This window comes from Neovison vison, chromosome 6, assembly GCF_020171115.1.
Source record: "Neovison vison isolate M4711 chromosome 6, ASM_NN_V1, whole genome shotgun sequence".
Taxonomy (NCBI): Eukaryota; Metazoa; Chordata; class Mammalia; order Carnivora; family Mustelidae; genus Neogale; species Neogale vison.
Window position 1 is genome coordinate 94,649,463 of NC_058096.1, and position 18,699 is coordinate 94,668,161.

The following is an 18,699-nucleotide window of genomic DNA, read 5'->3' on the forward strand; positions in this document are numbered from 1 at the left end:
ACAAGAGTGCAGATTTCACAGTTGCTTTCTCAATGAATTGATGTTGCATGGGTTTTATGTTTTCTGTTGTTCTTAATACAAAAGCCCTCTCTCTCTTTTTAAAATGTTGTGAGGAAATATCTGAAAACATCCAGGTGACAAAATGCTCCCAAACACAGCGGCTTCCTCAAAAAACAGACATATTCCTATACAGTAGTTTCCACAAATCGAATTGTATGAATGCAGGGAGAACATAAGAGTGCGGAAGCAAGAGCGCTGAATCATTATGCAGGTTTACTGAGCATGTACTCTGTACCAGATACTGTTTTAAGTTCTGTATGTATATTAACTCACATAATAATCAAGAAACCCATGGGGTAGCCACTATTTTCATCCCTATTTTACAAATAAGAAAACTGAGGCCCAGAGAGATGAAGCAACTTGGTGTTACAGCTAGAAAGTGGTTGAGCCAGGATCTGAAGCCAGGCACCCAGTCTGTATTGTTACCACTGTGTTCTCTGGGTGTTCTTCAAGCTCTCCTGCTTGAAACTCTGTCATCTATTTGTCAGCCTTTTCTGTTCCTGCATTGGATTTCTTTGGGCTTTCCTCCAGGCTAGTTTTCCCTAGAAGACAGTGATTGGCCCTGACACCCAGCATAGATATGGGAAAGCTTAGTAGCTGTGATTTATGATCCATATCTTAGATTTAGAGGATCGAATAGGAGGTTTTTGTATCTGCTGAAACCCTCCTCATCTTTAGATCTCATGATTGTTAATAGAGGGATATAATTAGATATGCCAAATGTATCAAAGGGGATTGAAACATTTAATGTAAACACAGTTGAGAAGGACTTCTCTGCATGAAGAAAAAAAAACGGACATATAATGGGTCTTATTTGATTCATAGAGAGAAGGAGGCTTAAGGTGACGGTGATGATAAGTACACTCTAGCATGCTCACTCTAGGCTAGGCAGAGTTCTCGGTGGAGCGCAAATATTAACTTACAGTCAGCCTAGCTTTGAATGTGTCAAAATGGGGAACCTGAGCCCTTTAGTGATAATCAGGAGAGGTGCCAAGGAATGGTTAACCAGGGAAAGTGAGATGGGCCCACGACCTCTCCCTAGCTGAGTGACCTTGGGCAATTTAACCTCTCATGCTGTTTCTTTACGCCTATTACGGGTAAACATTTGTTCCTATCACAGAGAGTAGTTATGAGAATGAGGTGATACAGGAATATAAATGCACGCACATAGTACATGGCAGTACAGCTGGATAAGTTGTTATTGTTATCGACACCGGTATTATGGCCATGGCCACCTGTGACGCTTGTCACCCACAGTAAAGGATCATTTTCTTTCCTCTAGTATCCCTGGAATGCTGGACGCTTCGCCTCTGTTTCTCAGGACAATTCTCAGCTCATCCGTTGTTACTCTCCTGGGCGGCGGAGGAACTGTACCGGGCCCCCTTCCGAGGACCCCAGTCCCTGCTCTCAGCTGGGCAGACAGACGAATGGGGAGGAGAGGAGGGATGGAGCGAAGACGAGACCCAGAGACAGAGATGTGAGACGGCCGCAAGAAGAGAAATAATTTGCAGCAAAACAGAGCCCACGCCTGATGCTCTCTCCATTTCTTGGACCTGGAACGAATTCTTTTACTTCCCAACCCGGGCCGCGCGACGCGGGGCTGAGCGCCGAGGCCTCAGCGCCCCCCTCCCCAACCCTGCTCCCCGTACATCCCACCCGGGGCCCCGCCCCGCGATTGGCTGGCTCGCCCGGGCAGTCGCCGATTGGCGCTCGCCGGCCGGGTCCACGGGGTTTAAAGAGGGGGGCGGGGGCGCAGTGCCCAGCCGCGCCACTGTCCCCGCCAAGCGCGTAGTGCCGTCGGAGCGCGGCTCTCAGCCTTTCCCGGCCTGCCGCCGCCTCCAGCATCCCGCAGCCGGCCGTTGCCGGTCAGCCGCTCGCAAGCTCGAGGGAGAGAGGACCCGGGCAGGCGCCGTCCAGTCCCGGGCGCAGGCACAGCTAGTGAGGGGCTAGGCCCGGGGACGCCAGGGTGGCGGCCACGATGGTGGCCACGTGCCTGCAGGTAGTGGGCTTCGTCACGAGCTTCGTGGGTTGGATCGGCATCATCGTCACCACGTCCACTAATGACTGGGTGGTGACCTGCGGCTACACCATCCCCACCTGCCGCAAGCTGGACGAACTGGGCTCCAAGGGGCTGTGGGCCGACTGCGTCATGGCCACGGGGCTGTACCACTGCAAGCCCCTGGTGGACATCCTCATCCTGCCGGGTAAGGACCCCACCTCTGAGTGGCTGCTCCTAACCCTGCTCCTCGGGACAGACTGGGGATGGGCGCATTAGACGTTTCCCAGAAACGTATCCCAGAAACGTTTTAAGGCCTTGATGGGCACATTTTTCACACCTTCAGTCCCACCTTGTCTTAAAGGGATTAGGCAGCCCTGAATTTAACTTCTCCCAGCCTCAGTTTCTCTTGTCTGGAATTTGGGATGATAGTAGGGCCCCTGGCCGAGCTACCCTGAGAAGTTACTGAACTGAGACATGGACACATACTTGGAGCTCTGTCCATGTTAATAACTGTCACCCCACCTACCCCATGCTCCCACCGTTGGTGGGTCAGAAGAACTGTAAGCCCCCCTCCCCCCTTTTGAGTTAGATCCCACCCGCAGAACGAAGAGAAGGGAAAAGCTAGCATTCCAGCCATCTGAACAGTAGCAAGCTGAGTTTCTCAGGTCTTCGTGGTACTGGTGAGGAGTCCCGGCCCCCCCAGTTCCACCAGGTGGGTTCCCTGGTGCATGTCAGTCCAGTGCATGTCAGTCAGTGGACCCGGGGGCCTGTCTTGCTTTCCCCACCCCTTGCCCCCCGCAGTGGGAGCGTTGGTCCGCTCTCCTCCCCGTGTCTGCACCTCTCGGTTCTGATAGGGAAGGGGTGTTGCCTCCCGGAGGGCGCGCTCATCCTGCGGGGGGGGGGGTGGGGGTGGGGGGTGGGGGGGATCCGCCGTGGGTCGCTCGCTCCCGTCTAGATGTCTCTGAGAGGGAAGAGGAGAGAGTTGTCTGGCCTCTAGTCCCTCCAACGCCAGCTGGCGCTTCCCCCAGCCCCCCATCTTCACTTGCTTCTCCTTGAACAATTCTGGGCAATGGTTTCAATTCAGATGTAACCCTGAGCTAGTTGGGTGATTGGCTGGGTAGCAGGCTCCCCTTCGGGGTTTTGCTCTTTATCTCTGCCCTGCCAGCGGATTTAGCCTATACACGATTTGCCTTCTCTCCTGCTAGCCTTTGAGGATGGTGCATATTTATTTATTTATTTACTTACTTATTTTTAAAGATTTTATTTATTTATTTTGAGAAAGAGAGACAGAGAGGGAGAGGGAGAGAGCCCGAGCTGGGGGAGGGCGGGGCAGAGGGGGAAGCACACTCTCCAGGGAGCAGGGGTCCTAGTTGGGGGGCCCCCATCCCAGGCCCTGAGATCATGACCCCAGCTGAAGACAGACAATCACCTGAGCCACCCCCGCATCCTGATGGTACCCATTTAAAGGCCTATCCTGAAAAAAAATTGGGGCTCCTGGAAGGCTCAGTTGGTTAAAGGCCTATCCTAGTTTCCTTAATGAGTGGAGTAACTGAGCTCCAATTCCAGTCTGGGAGGCTTTGGCTTTGTGCCATCTGCTGGGGGAGCCTTTAGCTCTCTGGAGACTTTATTCCCCACTTTAAGCCTCCCCACAAGTTTCTCCTATTTCCCAGTCCTTGTAGCTCGAATCAATCTCCCCTTCCTCCTTGCTGTCCTGGTATTTGAGTCTTATCATCATCAGGGCATATTTCGACTTTTTGTTCATTGTGAGTCAAGTTTTTGTACCACATTATAAATTCCTTAAGGATAGAGATGTCATCCTGCTCTCTTTGCATCTTCTGTACCAGGCATTGATGCTGGAATACAGCTGGTGCACACAATGCATGTCAGTCCTGCCAAGCACTATCTTCTTTTCCATTTCTTAGAAATTAAAAAAAAATTTTTTTGTTTGTTTAAATTAACCTCTATACCCAACCTGGGTTGTAAACTCAGGACACCGAGATCAGTTGTCACTTACTCTATTGACTGAGCCATATAGGCAACACTTCTACTCCATTTTGAACTTTCAGAATGACAGAGGTCCCGGGAACCCAGATCTGCACTCACCTTCACCCAATGGCAGCCTTGGTAGACCGGGGTTAGACTCTGGGAGCCAATGCTCATCATCTGGATGATTTAGAACAATTTACTAGTAATTTCTGGGAACCCCAGTTGTCTTCTTTAAAAATCAAAATGAAACCAACCACCTCTCTTTCAGAGTGGTTTTGGGGGATTAAATGATATGAAAAATGTAAACCTCCCTTGACATAGTAGAAGCTTCATAAATTGCTGCTGTAATTTTTTTTTAATTAAAAGCTGGGCATGGTATTTGTAGGATTCTGACTATAGCGTAAAATGACTCTTTTTTTCTTTCCCTCAAAGTTAAGTTTCCTGAGCATTCGGAGTCAAGTGGTTTATTTTCAGAGAACAGATCATTCTACAGATGGAGTACATGTTAGGGAGGGTCTAATCCTTCCTGCTATCCCCCTACCTTGTACTTGGGTGGTTATAGGAACAGATCTCGGTCTCCATCTTTTGATTTTTCAGACATGGCCTTGGCCTTGAGCACATAGACAGCCTGCATCATGAATTTCAGAACCTCAGTTACTAGCTGACTGTCTCTCCTGTATTCACCTTGGCTTTCCTACAAGCTGCAGGGGCACTGGACTTTGGTCAGAGGTTCTGCCGCAGAATCCTCTGGCTCTTCCCTAGGGGTGTCTTCAAGTCAACAGACAGTTGATTGATTGTTTAACTTTCATTTTAAAGAAGCTGAGATGGGCAGTGGCTAGAAGAGTAACCCTGAATTCTGGCAAACTAGATCTTGCTAAAAGACAGTGTTGCAGTTGGGGCTTAGTGCACAGGGCAGGCTGGCCAGATTTGGTACTAGAGTCTTGGTGTGTGAGGCAGAAATCGGGGCTCATTTTTGGCTTGGTCTCTAACTCTGCCTCCCCCAGGCCACTAGCCCTAATTTCCTCTGAGTGGAAAAAGGGAGAGCAACAAATACAACCCCCTCCTTTTTTTTTGGGGGGGGGAGGGAGAGTGTTTTAATGAGAAACAACACATTTAAGTCTGCCATATTCTGCCAGTATATTGTCAGATTTATTTCACATAAATATTGCACATATTGTAATCTGTTTCTAGCATTTTGTGTGACAGCATGAAGTTCATTTGGTTTTGCTCCACTCTTATTATTCAACTTCTTATTCCTTCGTTCATACTTGTATTTTTTTTTTTTAAAGATTTTATTTATTTATTTGACAGAGAAAGAGATCACAAGTAGGCAGAGAGGCAGGCAGAGAGAGAAAGGAGGAAGCAGGCTCCCTTGCTGAGCAGAGAGCCCGATATGGGACTCGATCCCAGGATCCTGAGATCATGACCTGAGCCGAAGGCAGCAGCTTAACCCACTGAGCCACCCAGGCACCCTATTTTTTTTTTTTTTTTTCATAGTTGTAAGTTTATATCATCTGCTGTGGGACTGTGTTAGCTCCACGAAGACCAAGGCAGGTGTCTGTCCTCTAGGAATTTTTGGGGCTGGTGATGCCTTTTTTTCTTCCTTCCTTCCTTCCCTCCCTTCCTTCCTTTTGTAAAGATTTTATTTATTAATTTGTCAGGGAGAGAGAGCGAGAGAGAGAGAGCGAGAGAGCGAGCACACGTGCGCAGGGGGAACAACAGGCAGAGGGAGAAGCAGGCTCCCCGCTCAGCAAGGAGCCTGATGTGGACTCAGTCCTTGGACTCTGGGATCGTGACTTGAGCCAAAGGCAGATGCTTAACCGACTGAGCCACCCAGGTGTCCCTAGAGAGACGCCTTTAAAGTGATGGCTGATGGTTGTGGAAATATGCCCAGGAGACTGGCTGAGGCAGGAGATGGCGCCTGACCATCAGCAGGCGTCAGGATTCATGAGCACAGCAGCACTGGGGTGAAAAACCAAGAGAGGAATCCAGAGTCCTAGTTTAGTCCAGTTAGGACCACATACTATATACAATGGGAATTAAAAGCACATGGTTAGGGACAAAATCACCTCTTACACCCGAAGATAAAATGACGGCACTGCCACAGAGAAATAACACCAATAATAATAGCTAATCTTTTTGGAATACTAAAGATGTGCCAGGCACTGTTCTAAACACTGCATGAGTTAACTAATTTAATCTTAGTTGAATTCTTTTAGAGAGATATAGGCACTACGACCATTTCTTCATGATCAGTGAGGAGAGCCCTTGGTAACTTGCCCGCAGTCACCCAGGCAGAACGTATCGGCAGCAGGCTGGAATCAGCACAGACCATCACAGAAGGCATCTGGGAGGGCTTGAGTTTTAATCTGACTCTTTTGTAAGGTGATGTAATGGTAAGGTGATGTAATGGTGTAGTTGGACTCTTGGCCCCTTAGATCTTGGGACCCAGACGTCTCCACTCATTCTCTCCAGTCTCCTGCCTCCCTTGTTGGTCACTTTAAACATGTGGGGCGCCTGGGTGGCTCAGCGCATTAAGCCTCTGCCTTCGGCTCAGGTCATGGTCTCAGGGTCCTGGGATCGAGCCCCACATCAGGCTCCCTGCTCAGTGGAGAGCCTGCTTCCCCCTCTCTCTCTGCCTGCCTCTCTGCCTGCCTCTCTGCCTGCTTGTGATCTCTCTGTCAAATAAATAAATAAAATCTTTAAAAAAAAATGCCGAAGATGTGAAGTGATCTTCGACAGCATTTACATGCTAAGTCCTGGAATGCAGCCAGAGGAAGGAAGATGGTGTTGAATTCCCTTGAGCCATGGTGTAGGCTCCAAGGGGACCCTTGGCTAATGCTCCTGTCTGTTTCTTGTGTCCAGGCTATGTCCAGGCCTGCCGAGCCCTGATGATTGCAGCCTCAGTCCTGGGGCTGCCCGCCATTCTCCTGCTGCTGACGGTTCTCCCCTGCATTCGAATGGGCCATGAGCCCGGTGTGGCCAAGTACAGGCGGGCTCAGCTGGCTGGTGTGCTGCTCATTCTGCTGGGTAAGAGAGTTTTCTATGTAGCTCCCCAACTTGGAGTGAACGCAATGAATCTCAGATCTTGCTGCTGCTTTATTGAGTTCAAGAGGCATGGGAAAGGCAGCCAGGTGTATCCACCCGGGAAAACCCCCCCGTAATGTGTATCTCTTTGTGTTTCATGGGTTGTTGAGGCAGAGGGATAAGTAATGTCTGCAGGAGTCACTGGACATGAAAAAAATTAAAAAGCAAAAGGAAGAAAGGGTTTTGAGGGTATACTTAAGAGAGAGACTAGGGGACAGAAGAGAGTGACACAGTGGCTGTCCACTCAGGCTTCACAGTGGAATCCCTTTCTTGGGAACACCTCCGCCCAGATCCCAGCATTCAGAATTACTGGGCATCAGGCCAAGCAAAGTGGGTTTTTTGAAAGTTTCCAGGTGATTCTTATTTGTAGCTACAGTTGAGAACTTCATTTAATATGTAAAGAAAGAGTAGAGAAAGAGGAGGGCAAGAGAAAAGAAAGATGCAGAGGGTGGTAGATCACTACTGATGATTCAATTATTTTATTTTGTTTTAAGATTTTATTTTTAAGTAATTGCTACACCCAATGTGGGGTCCAAACTCACAAGTTCAAGATCAAGTGTCACATGCTCTACTGACTGAGCCAGGCAGGTGTCCCTTAATCTTTTATTCAGTAAGGACTCATGGAGCATCTGAGGGCCAGGCATCATGGTTGGCACTGAGGACACAGGGGGAGAAAGGCATTCTCTGTTTTGAGTGTCCCTGGACATCTCAATAGAGGGTGGCATGGGCTCATCTAAAAATTGCGCAGAGGGTGTGCACACACATAGGAAGGAACCTGAGCCAGACTGGAGGAGGTTCCCAGAGCAGGGGATCCCAGCGATGAGTGTTAAGGGTCGAAGAGAAGGTAGTCAAGGTCATGGATTGAAGGGAGGATGGGGGGACGGCCCCAGGCCGAGGAAGTGGCATGAGCTCTCTCAGTTTTCCTGGTTGCACCTGCACACAGAGGGTTTAACAACCTGCTCTTTTCAGTGATTTCATTTCATTCTACTTTTTTCTTGAATGCTAATTCCACCAGCACATCTTAAGTCCTAATAGAAGACAAGAATTTTAAGAACACCAGCTCTTGTTGCAAAGTGCACTGATACATTCTGGAACAGCAGCTGGTCTGTCTGTGGGTTAGGCATAGCGTCAGCTTCTCCTGAGTCCAGGAATTCCCATCCCCCAACTGGTATCAGACTAGATGTTGAAGGGGAAGGGGAAGGGTCAGTGTGACATGGGTCAGTGCCACTAAGTAATGGTTGGCCACAGTGACTTTGGTGAGGTAAGGGGGCCTGAGAGGGAGGGGTGCTATTTCACAAGACTGCAGAGGGATGGAAGTTTTCAGGGACTTGTGAAGCCACAGAGAATTCAGAGGAAGGGCTCGTGTGTGTGTGTGGGGGGGGCTGGGCAACAGGGGTGAAAAGACCAGAGGACCACTGTCATTTCCGGAGAAGAATCTGAGCATGGACATTTTGGTTCCAGGCACAAAGAATCTGTGTGGGAGCGCCACAGGGAATACAGAATCAGTATCAGGTGATTCCCCTAACTTACAGGGTCCTCTGCCACAGATCTTTACATTCAAATTCCCTTTACAACAGTTAGAGCGAAGCTCTACAGGTAAATTGGTGTGCGGAATCCAGGAGGAAACCCTTTTCGTTCTAGGCAGTTGCCATTGTTACCTGCCTCACATTAGGCTCTCTCTGTCTCTGAGGATGCCAGTCCCAGCGGGTGAATCTGTTGGGTTAGGTGTTCATCTTTAGAAATTCTAGCCTTCCATATGAGAGTCATAGAATATCCACTAAGAGGGCACCTGGGTGGCTCAGTGGGTTAAGCTGCTGCCTTTGGCTCAGGTCATGATCTCAGGGTCCTGGGATCGAGTCCCGCATCAGGCTCTCTGCTCGGCAGGGAGCCTGCTTCCTCTTCTCTCTCTCTGCCTACTTGTGATCTCTCTCTATCAAATAAATAAATAAAATCTTTAAAAAAAAAAAAGAATATCCACTAAGAGAATATATGGAAAAGAAAAAAAAAAAACCCAAACCCTGTGGAAAATAAAGATCTAAAATCAAGTATGTATGGATGAGTTGGTATTCAAAAAAACCCTAAAAACAACTGAATCGTCCGAATGAGTAATGAGGCTTATCAAACGAACAATAACAACCAGTTGTTTGAAACTTCCTAGATGAATTAAAGTTTTTCTTTATCTTTTCTGAGTGGGTTGGTTGGTATACGTGCACAGAATTGTAGAGAGGAACGTGAGGTCGACTGGCAGTGGTGTGAGTTCCTCAGTCCCCCATTACTGCCTGGAGTGAACACATGGAGGGCCTTTGAGGGCTCGGACTTTCTCAGGGCAACTGCAGCCTTCTGGCCACTCGCTATTAGGGTGTAGTGAGCACACTACCCTCTTGTAGCTTTGAATTTCCAGTGTTACCTGCTGCCTCTTTGATGGCTCCTGTCGGATTTATTTCTCAGTGGGTCACGGCTTGCCTTCAGGTTGGATGTTGTTTTGACTGGAACCAGTCATGGCATCCGCTGGCCTCTCTGGGTCTTTTCTGGAGCCTAGTGCCTCAGTTCCCCTATTGGCGGTGGGTGGGAGGAGCTAGAGTGAGTGAAAGCTCCCTTTGTGTTGCTTGGGATTGGCTTCTAATGCTCGCCCTGGGAAGCCAGTGCTGGGCCCCTGTTGGATCCTAGGGGTCAGCAGTGATGCCCCAGTTGAGGTGTGGTCCCTGACCAAAATGGACTGGGCAGCACTGGGGGTTTGGGGCCTGGGCACTGAAAACAATACCGAAGCTAATCTGGGTATGGAAACTGTAAGCACTATTAATTAAAGTCAGTTCTTCCTGACCCTAAAAAGTTTTATTTTTCCACAAGCTTAAAAAATCGTGTCTGTTGTACAATAACTTTATCTTCTCAATAGTTTTAAGTTTAATGGTGTGAGGATTTGGTCCTGCTTTGGGGGAAGGAATGGGAGCCTGATGTAGCGGACTCCTCAGAGCTAGGATGGATCCAGGCTAATCTCATCGGTGTCTTTTCAAGAGCCCCTACCAAGACAGGAGGTTCCTATGCCCTGAGCTGCTTTATCTTATCACTTGGCGTGGGACCAACTGTACGGAATCTCAGATCTCCTACTTTGCAGCTGTGTGAACTGGGGCAGTTACTTAATGTCTCTGAGCCTTTATATGAAAAGAGGTAATGCTTATATCTGAGGTTGGTAAGAATAGTGTAAGGAGGTATGCAAATTATTTAGCCTGGTGTCTGGCACATAGTAAGTCCTCAGCAAATGGTTGTTATTATCATCGCTACTGTTATCAGTCCTCTAACCATAGAGGAAATAGAAAGCTAACCCAGAGGGCCATTGAGTATTCTTTTGATCATGTCTGATTCCTGCGGGGTAATCTCCATACATGACACTGGTCAGGAGAGTCAGGGAGCTGTTCCTGGAAATGCTAGGTCCTCTCCTGGTCTAGTGGAGACATTAACATTGTTTGCTTTGTAAAAACCAGATCAATAAATAGTTGGGAGTTTTTTTGCCTATCCCATCATAAGAAGTCATGTTAAACTACCCACCTAAAAACGGTCAGGCTCAGTTCTGGTCTGATCTCATTCTCACCTCACTGCAACTTAGAAAGTACTTGATTGGGGTGTTTCTTGGGGAGACGGGGTAAGGAATGGAAGGAGAGGAAGTATATATTCCTCCCATGGGTTCCTCTCATTTCTCTCCTCCTCTTTCAAATTATGGCTATAGGAATCGTATTTTGTTAAAAAAAAAAAGCTGTTTTTAACTTGGAACTTACAGGTCAGTAATGGAATTGCAATAAAATAAAGGGTGTGTGCAACTGTGGGAGAGATTGATTTTGTCATGCACACAGAATCGGATGTCCTAGGAAAGGCCACCCTTCAGTGTAGAGTCAATAGTGATGCCCTCAAGCCTGGAGTCTTAAGAGAAGAGATGAAAAGAGCCTTTCTCTAAACTCATTAGCTTTACACAAACAAGCTCATAATGTAAATCAAATTTCATATAGGTAGTGGAGAGGTTGTGGCATCTTTAGTATGGTTGTGACTTAAAATGGCCCTGTCGGTACACTTGGAAGAATTTAACTGTTTTATGAAGTCTCTCCCATCCCTAAGTTCTGTGATTAAAAAAAAAATAATAACATATAACCACGGGACCAGATTTTAAAAAAAGTTATGGGGAAAAAAAAAGATAATGATGTGTGAAATAGAAATAAAAGGAAAAAATGTCGACAGCAGGCCAGGAAAATAATGTCGTTGAATATTCCATTGACTTCATGATTGTTTTAAATATTAGATCTTCATAAAAGTTGTTGTGTAAGAGGAGTATGTCCTTTGGCAGCTATGTTTCCTTAAGTCAAAATTTAGAGAATCACAAATTAAAAAAAAAGAAAAACTAAAATTTTTCTAGATTCAGATTATCAGGAAACAACAAATAAATGTGACTCCAATAGCTTGTTAGAAATCTTTACTTGTTGCCTTGAGTTAATTGGAACAAAGCTAAAGGTAGTTGCTATTTAGATCATATAATAGCATCAGTTGTAGAAGGCAGCAATAAGTGCATTGTCAAATGTTTAAATAGAGGGAGATTGATTATTTATTTAAAAGATTTTATTTATTTGACAGAGACAGTGAGAAAAGGAACACAGCAGGGGGAGTGGGAGAGGGAGAAGCAGGCTTCCCAATGAGCAGGGAGTTGATATGGGGGTCCACCCCAGGACCCTGGGATCATGAATGAGCCACCCAGGTGCCTTGGAAGAGAGATGTAAAAAAACAGTTTTTATTGTGGAAAATTTCATATGTACCCAAAAGTAGAAAAAATAGTATAACCCAAACTCATTCTCAATAATGAACTCATGGCTAATCTGTTTCATTTATGTGTTTTTTTCTTCCAGTCCCCAGAGTTTTTTTGAAGCAAATCTCAGATATAATATCAAGGAAGATTTTCTTCCAGTATTACTTATATCATTCAGAGTAATTTATGTGATTTTAATGGAAATATTTTTGTGCTAGAAATAATGCTTTTAAAGGTACTGTCAGTTCTTAGTTTGGAAAGTGACAAAGCCTGAAATCAGAGGTGTTCATTGGAGAAAGGAAGAAATATCAGAATCTGGGCTCTTCTGCCTTTTTGGACCTCTTTGTCAGTCTTTCCCTCTCTCTCTAAATTGCCTTGGAAGTCAAACACACATTTACTAATTTTATTTAACTTAATCACGTTTATTTAACTATGTTACTATGTGTCATCTAATCCCTAAAGAAATAAAAAGCTGCAAGTACCTTTCATTGCTCTACAGTTCCCTCTCCAACTATTTTCTGTGTTTGGCTACATGAGGATCATTGTTAATTTAGTAAGGCTGTATTCTATGAACTAATGAACACATTGTATTACATTATTTGAAACTTACCAAAAGAGGCAAACAATTTTATTCCACGAAGAGCAGTGAGTTCTACTTGTGAGAGCACCAAGTCCGGAAAAATCTGTATCTACACCGTGAAACCTTCTTCTTCTCTGCTCTCCTCCACCTCCTCCTTTTCTTTTCCTTTCTTTTCGTCTCATCTCTTCTCTTTTTTTTTCTTTTTTCTTTAATATTCTTTTCTTTTCGGGGCGCCTGGGTGGCTCAGTGGTTCAGCCGCTGCCTTCGGCTCAGGTCATGATCCCAGGATCCTGGGATCGAGTCCCGCATCGGGCTCTCTGCTGAGCGGAGAGCCTGCTTTCCTCTCTCTCTCTCTCTCTGCCTGCCTCTCTGCCCACTTGTGATCTCTCTCTGTCAACTAAATAAATAAAATCTTAAAAAAAAAAAATTCTTTTCTTTTCTTTTCTTCTCCTCCTCTTCCTCCTCCTCCTTCTTCTCAATTTTCACTTTCTGCTCCCTCCCAAATGACAGATTCCTGCTCCCCCCCACCCCCATGTGCGGTTAACTGTTGCATCTTTGGAAGGTAGAAGAAGAGAAATAGATTGAAAAATCCGAGTTACTGTTAGAGACTTACTTTAAAAATACATCGTGCTGACATGAAAAGAAAAGCAACGAAGATTCTCTTTCTTTCTTCAATTTTCTTTGCCTTATGGATAACTGACTTTTTTAGGAAAGCATTTTCTTTATTTTCTCCAAATAATTGGGAGAAGAATTATAAACTCTGTGTGTGCGTGTGTGTATGTGTGTCTGCAAATAGAAATAAATCTAGCCAGCCTTCTGTATCATTAAAAAAGCCAAACATTATTGCCAGTTTTATTAATATTTCACATCTTCTAGTTAAGTAATGACTTAACTTGCATTTTAACTTCACTGATGAAAACGTCCCCCTTTCCCTTCAAACCATGCCGAAATTGAGTAAACTCTTCTTTTTTAGTTTCTAAACATTCTTCATTCTGAGTTCACTTGAAGGTCACTGTTTCCAGCGAACCTCTCATTTCCCTTCATGTTGTGTGGCGGCCTGTCATCTTTTAGTGGTTTTGATGTGGTTCAACTTTGAGAGCCACAGGAATCCACCCAGAGTTCATTTATCTACTAGGAAATAATGTGACCCTGCTGGCGCTCGTTTGCCTTGTTTTGCATGGATTATAAAAGAAGGAAGTCTTTAATGAGGTAAATCATGAGCTTGTAACATTAAGTGTGTTAAAGTCACATTACAGTTTTATGATTTGGAAAGTCAGTTTTGATGTGTTTGAAGTGGAAAGTAGACTTGAAATGAGACTGTCATCCATCCATCCACCTGTTCCCCCATTCAGTCCTTTAGGTTCGTTATTTAAGCATTCAGGCATTTTCCTGATGTTTCCTTCTTCTAGTGAATTACATTAGAATAAAATCTAACAAAATCCCTAAAACAATTGAAATCAAGGCTGATGATTATTTTTGGAATATTGAGCCTGATTCTTTCCCCATGTGAAGATACTCTCATTATTTTGCTTAGGAAGAGGGGAAGAACTAGGCAATTTCTTATCTTATTTTATATATACAAATCATATATAAAAATATATATATATCTTTATTTTATAAAATCTGCAGCAAATCTACATTTGAGTTAGGTTTACATGAAGTGTGGGGAATCCTTGTGCATGTGTGTGTGTGTGTGTGTGTGTTGTATGTATAATACGATGTAACTGAAAAATATAAAACTTAATTTGAACCAGAAGCTGTTTTGAAACCAGGCTAATTGTTTATGGGAAAGATCAGTTGAATTGAACCAAATCAGTTGTTTGGGAAATCAGATATATTTTTTTTTCCGATGGAATTCAGCTATTCCCTCCCCACCTTTTCCTTCTAATCAAGCTTGGGTATTTGGAAACCTTTGCTAGGTTGCTGTTTTGCTCAAGCAGAATGAGCCCCCCTTTGGGGGTCCAGGGTTATGTTATGTAGCTGGATTGTGTATTGATGTGAAGAAGCTAACACAGTTCTCTCTGGCTGAAACACTCTAAAGGAGTTTCTATTTCTTGTCCTGACTCAGAAAAAGACTTTTTTCCTCTTCTTTCTCTGTGTCTTGCTGAGGGTATGACTCTGACAGTAGCCAAGGCGTTCTCAGTGAGGGAAGCATTTGGAATATGTGGCTGAAGGAAGAGAGAAAAAGACATTTCCCTGTATCTCAGGCGTTTGAGGCCCTAGGCTGGAAAGGGAAAGGAAGATTCAGTTGATACTGGTCTTTTTGAGAACACTCGTTCACGGAAGGACAATGTATTGCCACAGAGTATCTCATACAAACCTATTACAGAACGTGGCATGATTGCTCTTACTCTTTAAGAAAAAATGAAGCCATTAACATATGGATAGATTTTTGCTTCTTAGGTAATTTATAAGAACTTCTGAAGTAGTGAATAGTGAATTTAGGCTCTTAGAAAGCCAAATTGAGCAACTAAAACCCCCCAAATTAGCTTTCTTTCTTCTAACTTCTACTAGGAATCTATGCTTTTTAATAATAGGAATCACATCTGTCTATGTGTATTTATGCCCAGCTTGTGGGGTGGGCTTAGTTTATTGTCAACAAGAGCCTCTTACAAGCTACACAAATACACTAAGATGGCTGAAGAGGTCTTTCAAAGTGGGTAAGACTTCAATCTTCTCTTCAGTTTAGAACTAATGTATGAGGCTGTTAGATTTGAGTGCTTCTGTTTAAAGAAAAATTATACTTCTCTGTGGGCGTAGAGGTCAGTCAGAAAATCACTCAGGGTGAGTGATTCTATCAAATTTTGATTTCCATCAGAAACGCTTGCTGAGTTGAAAGTGACAAGGATCCTCCAGGTAGCAAATGTCGCAGTGCCCTGCCTTGAATTTATCGAAGGCTCTATGGCTAATGATTGGCAACCTCATCACCATTATTTTCTTGATCTGCCAACTTTAATGGGTCATCCCAATTTCAAGCTTCAACTAAAATTTCTTTCCTGCTTGTGGCTGTGAGAAATCAGATGACAGGATGTGATGGAGTTCCTTTGTCTGGAGTTGTGCTGTTCAGCCCATTAGCCACCAGCCACATAGGGTTATTTAAATTTTAATTAATTAAAATTCAGAAAACAGTTTTTTGATCTCACTAGCCCCATGAGAAACTTTTAAGAGCCCCTGTCGCTTGTGACTACCTTCTGTGACAATGCTGGTATAGTGGTTTAAATATTTTTTTTAACATTTTCATAGGCCCCTACCTGTTCTTGTTTTGCTACATTGCTTAGGAGGAAGGGAAGAACTAAATGATGCAGAAGCTGTTTCTTATCCTGCTCTTTAAAACCTAAATCAAGTCTGAAAATTAGACTGGTTGGTGGAAGACCATAAAATTCTGCCATTGTGACTCATCACAACAGATATCATCACCATAAATCCCTGCACGGGTGAATTCTTTTACTCCGAGCATTATTTGTGTATTTGCAAACAGTGTAACGCACACTCAGACTCTTAGCCGATACTCGACTGATGTCTGGCAACAGTCCACCACAGCAAGAGAACTCTCAGAGCTTCTTCAAGGTCTTTGTAATATGAATTGACCAAACTGAGAAAACAGAGTGGAAAAATGAGGTGGGCATCCTTTTGTTTCTCATTTCCGAATACATCAGGCCATCTAGTCATTCAACCGGTGTGTAGCGAGCACATACTCTGTGCCTCAGAGTGAGGTAAACACTGAGTCTACAAGCATAAGGAGGGCATGGCCCCTGCCTTCAAGGAACTCAGGACTTGGCATGGGAAATAGGCATGTAAAGAATAATTATAATACGATTAGGTAAGCGTCATCATAGAATTCTAAGTATAGATACATAAAGTGAAGATATGTAAGTCAATGCAAATACCCATTTTTTGGCTTCAGTGATTTATTTCTGGGCTTTTACTTTGGAGTTCTTTGGTGTCTGCCGCCTGTTGAAAAAATAAAGGACCTAGCAGTTTGACCCAGCTTTGGATCGGCGTATTAAACAGATGCAAACCTATGGGCTTGGACTGGGAGCAGAGTTGTGTGTACGGAGCTTTTTGGAGTTGGCTGGAAGCTAAGGGAGCGTGTCTGCGGAGTGAAGGGGAGCCTGCCCGCTGTGCTTGGTGTGGGACAGGCATGCCCGGTCACAGCTCTCTTTTTGTCTCCCCAGCTCTCTGTGCCATCGTTGCCACCATCTGGTTCCCCGTGTGCGCCCACCGTGAGACCACCATCGTGAGCTTTGGCTACTCCCTGTACGCGGGCTGGATCGGGGCTGTGCTGTGCCTCGTGGGTGGCTGTGTCATCGTCTGCTGCGCTGGAGATGCCCAGTCGTTTGGTGAAAACCGCTTCTACTACTCTTCGGGCTCCAGCTCCCCGACTCATGCCAAGAGTGCCCACGTATAAGAGGGCTGCTGCCTGCCTACCCAGGTGCTGCAGATCCCAGGCCCGTGGCCCCGGCTTTGCTTGCCACAGGCGGGGGAAGCCCACTCCACTGCCAGGCTCCAAAGCCAAAGCTGTAGAAAAGCATCTCGTCTGGCATGTTTTAGTCTTAATACCCCCCTCCCCATTTGTTGCCTTAAAAGAGATCTTAAGTTCAGAAAATGCCCACACAATTTTCTCATGGTTTTGCCCATTAATAGCTCTTTTCTTGGGCATTCCTTTGTTGTTCATCTATATATATATACATATACACATATATATGTATATGTATATATATTTCCTCTCTTTCTTTAAATTTTAAATATCTTGCAAACATTGCTGAATTGAGTGTAGAGAGAGAAATAAAAGACACTTTTCAAACTGTTACAGATGACAATGGGAGCCTCATAAAGATGCCTCTCTGTTTGCTCCCTCCTCTTCGGCTCCAAGGTCATTTAGTTATAAGTGATAGAGAAAAATAGAACCGGGGATGTGGGGTGGGGAGGGAGGGGATTGTGGAACTTTCCCTCCATGGGAAACTTCCCTTTTGTAAGTTGAGGGCAAGGGTGGGGATATTTTTTAGTTTGTGATTTTACATTTATCTGTACATACTTTTTCAAGATTGATCATTTTTATAACCATGGTTTTCCTGAAATTCTCAGTTCATCAGTATGAAGGAAATGAACCAAATAAGCTTTAATTATATGATAAATAACAGTCCAAGTGAATATAACTCTAACTGACATACCACAAAATAGTTTTGATTTCTGGGTTTGTATGATGTAGTTTTTAATCCTACACTTGCATATGCTTCAACTTAACACATTTTTAAAGTTTCTTCCCCTTCTCTATTTTCATTTTGTTAGCCATCTTGCAGTGGTGTTGTTTAACATAAATCATGCTGTTGAATTTGGCTTTACGGGTGTAAACACTGATGTAGTGTATCAGTATCCAAGACCCCAAACTCTCCAAACAATGATGGTGCATTTTGTTCTTTAAGTGAAACCCGTGCAATAAAATAACAGACTGTGTGCAAAAGTGACCTCCATATTCTATCGTGTCCAGAGGGGCCATCTATCAATTTTCATCAATTTCATTAATCTCTACTAGTAATTTATAAGGAACCTGGTCGTGACTCAGAAGCAAGGCATTTCTGCACCTCCCTGAATAAAAACGTTTGGTCTTATTCACAGGACCACGGTGGTCCTATGTGGTCATAAACGTGAAATCTTGGTGCTCTGTAGGTTTCTTTAGTGGAGTGAGGTTACAGCAACTTTGGGTCATACATAAACAATCAGAAACCCAAGTCCCTAGCACTACACAGATAAACGCCTTCATCTACTTTGAACACTTAGTAAAGAAACTGACTACATACAAAGGAAAGTATAAAACAAACCCCCTATATTGGATATTTTGGTGATGATATCTATATGTAATTTCCTCAAACATATGCATATAGATGTTTGGAAATTTTAGACAAAGATAAACACACCAAGTTAATTCTTGTTTGCTTTTTATTCCAGAAACTCTATTAAGTTATGAATCTGCTCTAAAAAACACAGATTACAATCTACTTTGGTGGTGTTTTTCTGAAAATATTAATTTCATTTGCTGATAATGTAATAGGCAAACATTTCCTCTTTGGAAATATCCATTTGGGCGAGTCATTTTGGTAGGTATTTGAGTACATTAGGTGATTATAACTATTTCTAAATTACTTATGCAGAAGAGACAGTCTTCATGTTGACCCAAATATTTGCTTAGTTATGATAAGGTTTTAT

At 44.3% G+C, this 18,699-nt stretch overlaps 1 protein-coding gene across 1 annotated transcript; it reads left to right on the forward strand.

Annotated features, from left to right (window-relative positions):
• Nucleotides 1-1,954: 1,954 nt before the first annotated feature.
• Nucleotides 1,955-17,956, forward strand: CLDN11 (claudin 11). The gene is made up of 3 exons (XM_044255108.1): nucleotides 1,955-2,264; nucleotides 6,911-7,075; nucleotides 16,671-17,956. The coding sequence occupies exons 1-3, from the start codon at nucleotides 2,039-2,041 to the stop codon at nucleotides 16,901-16,903; spliced, it is 624 nt and encodes a 207-aa protein (XP_044111043.1). The 5' UTR covers nucleotides 1,955-2,038; the 3' UTR covers nucleotides 16,904-17,956.
• The last annotated feature ends 743 nt before the right edge of the window (nucleotides 17,957-18,699 follow it).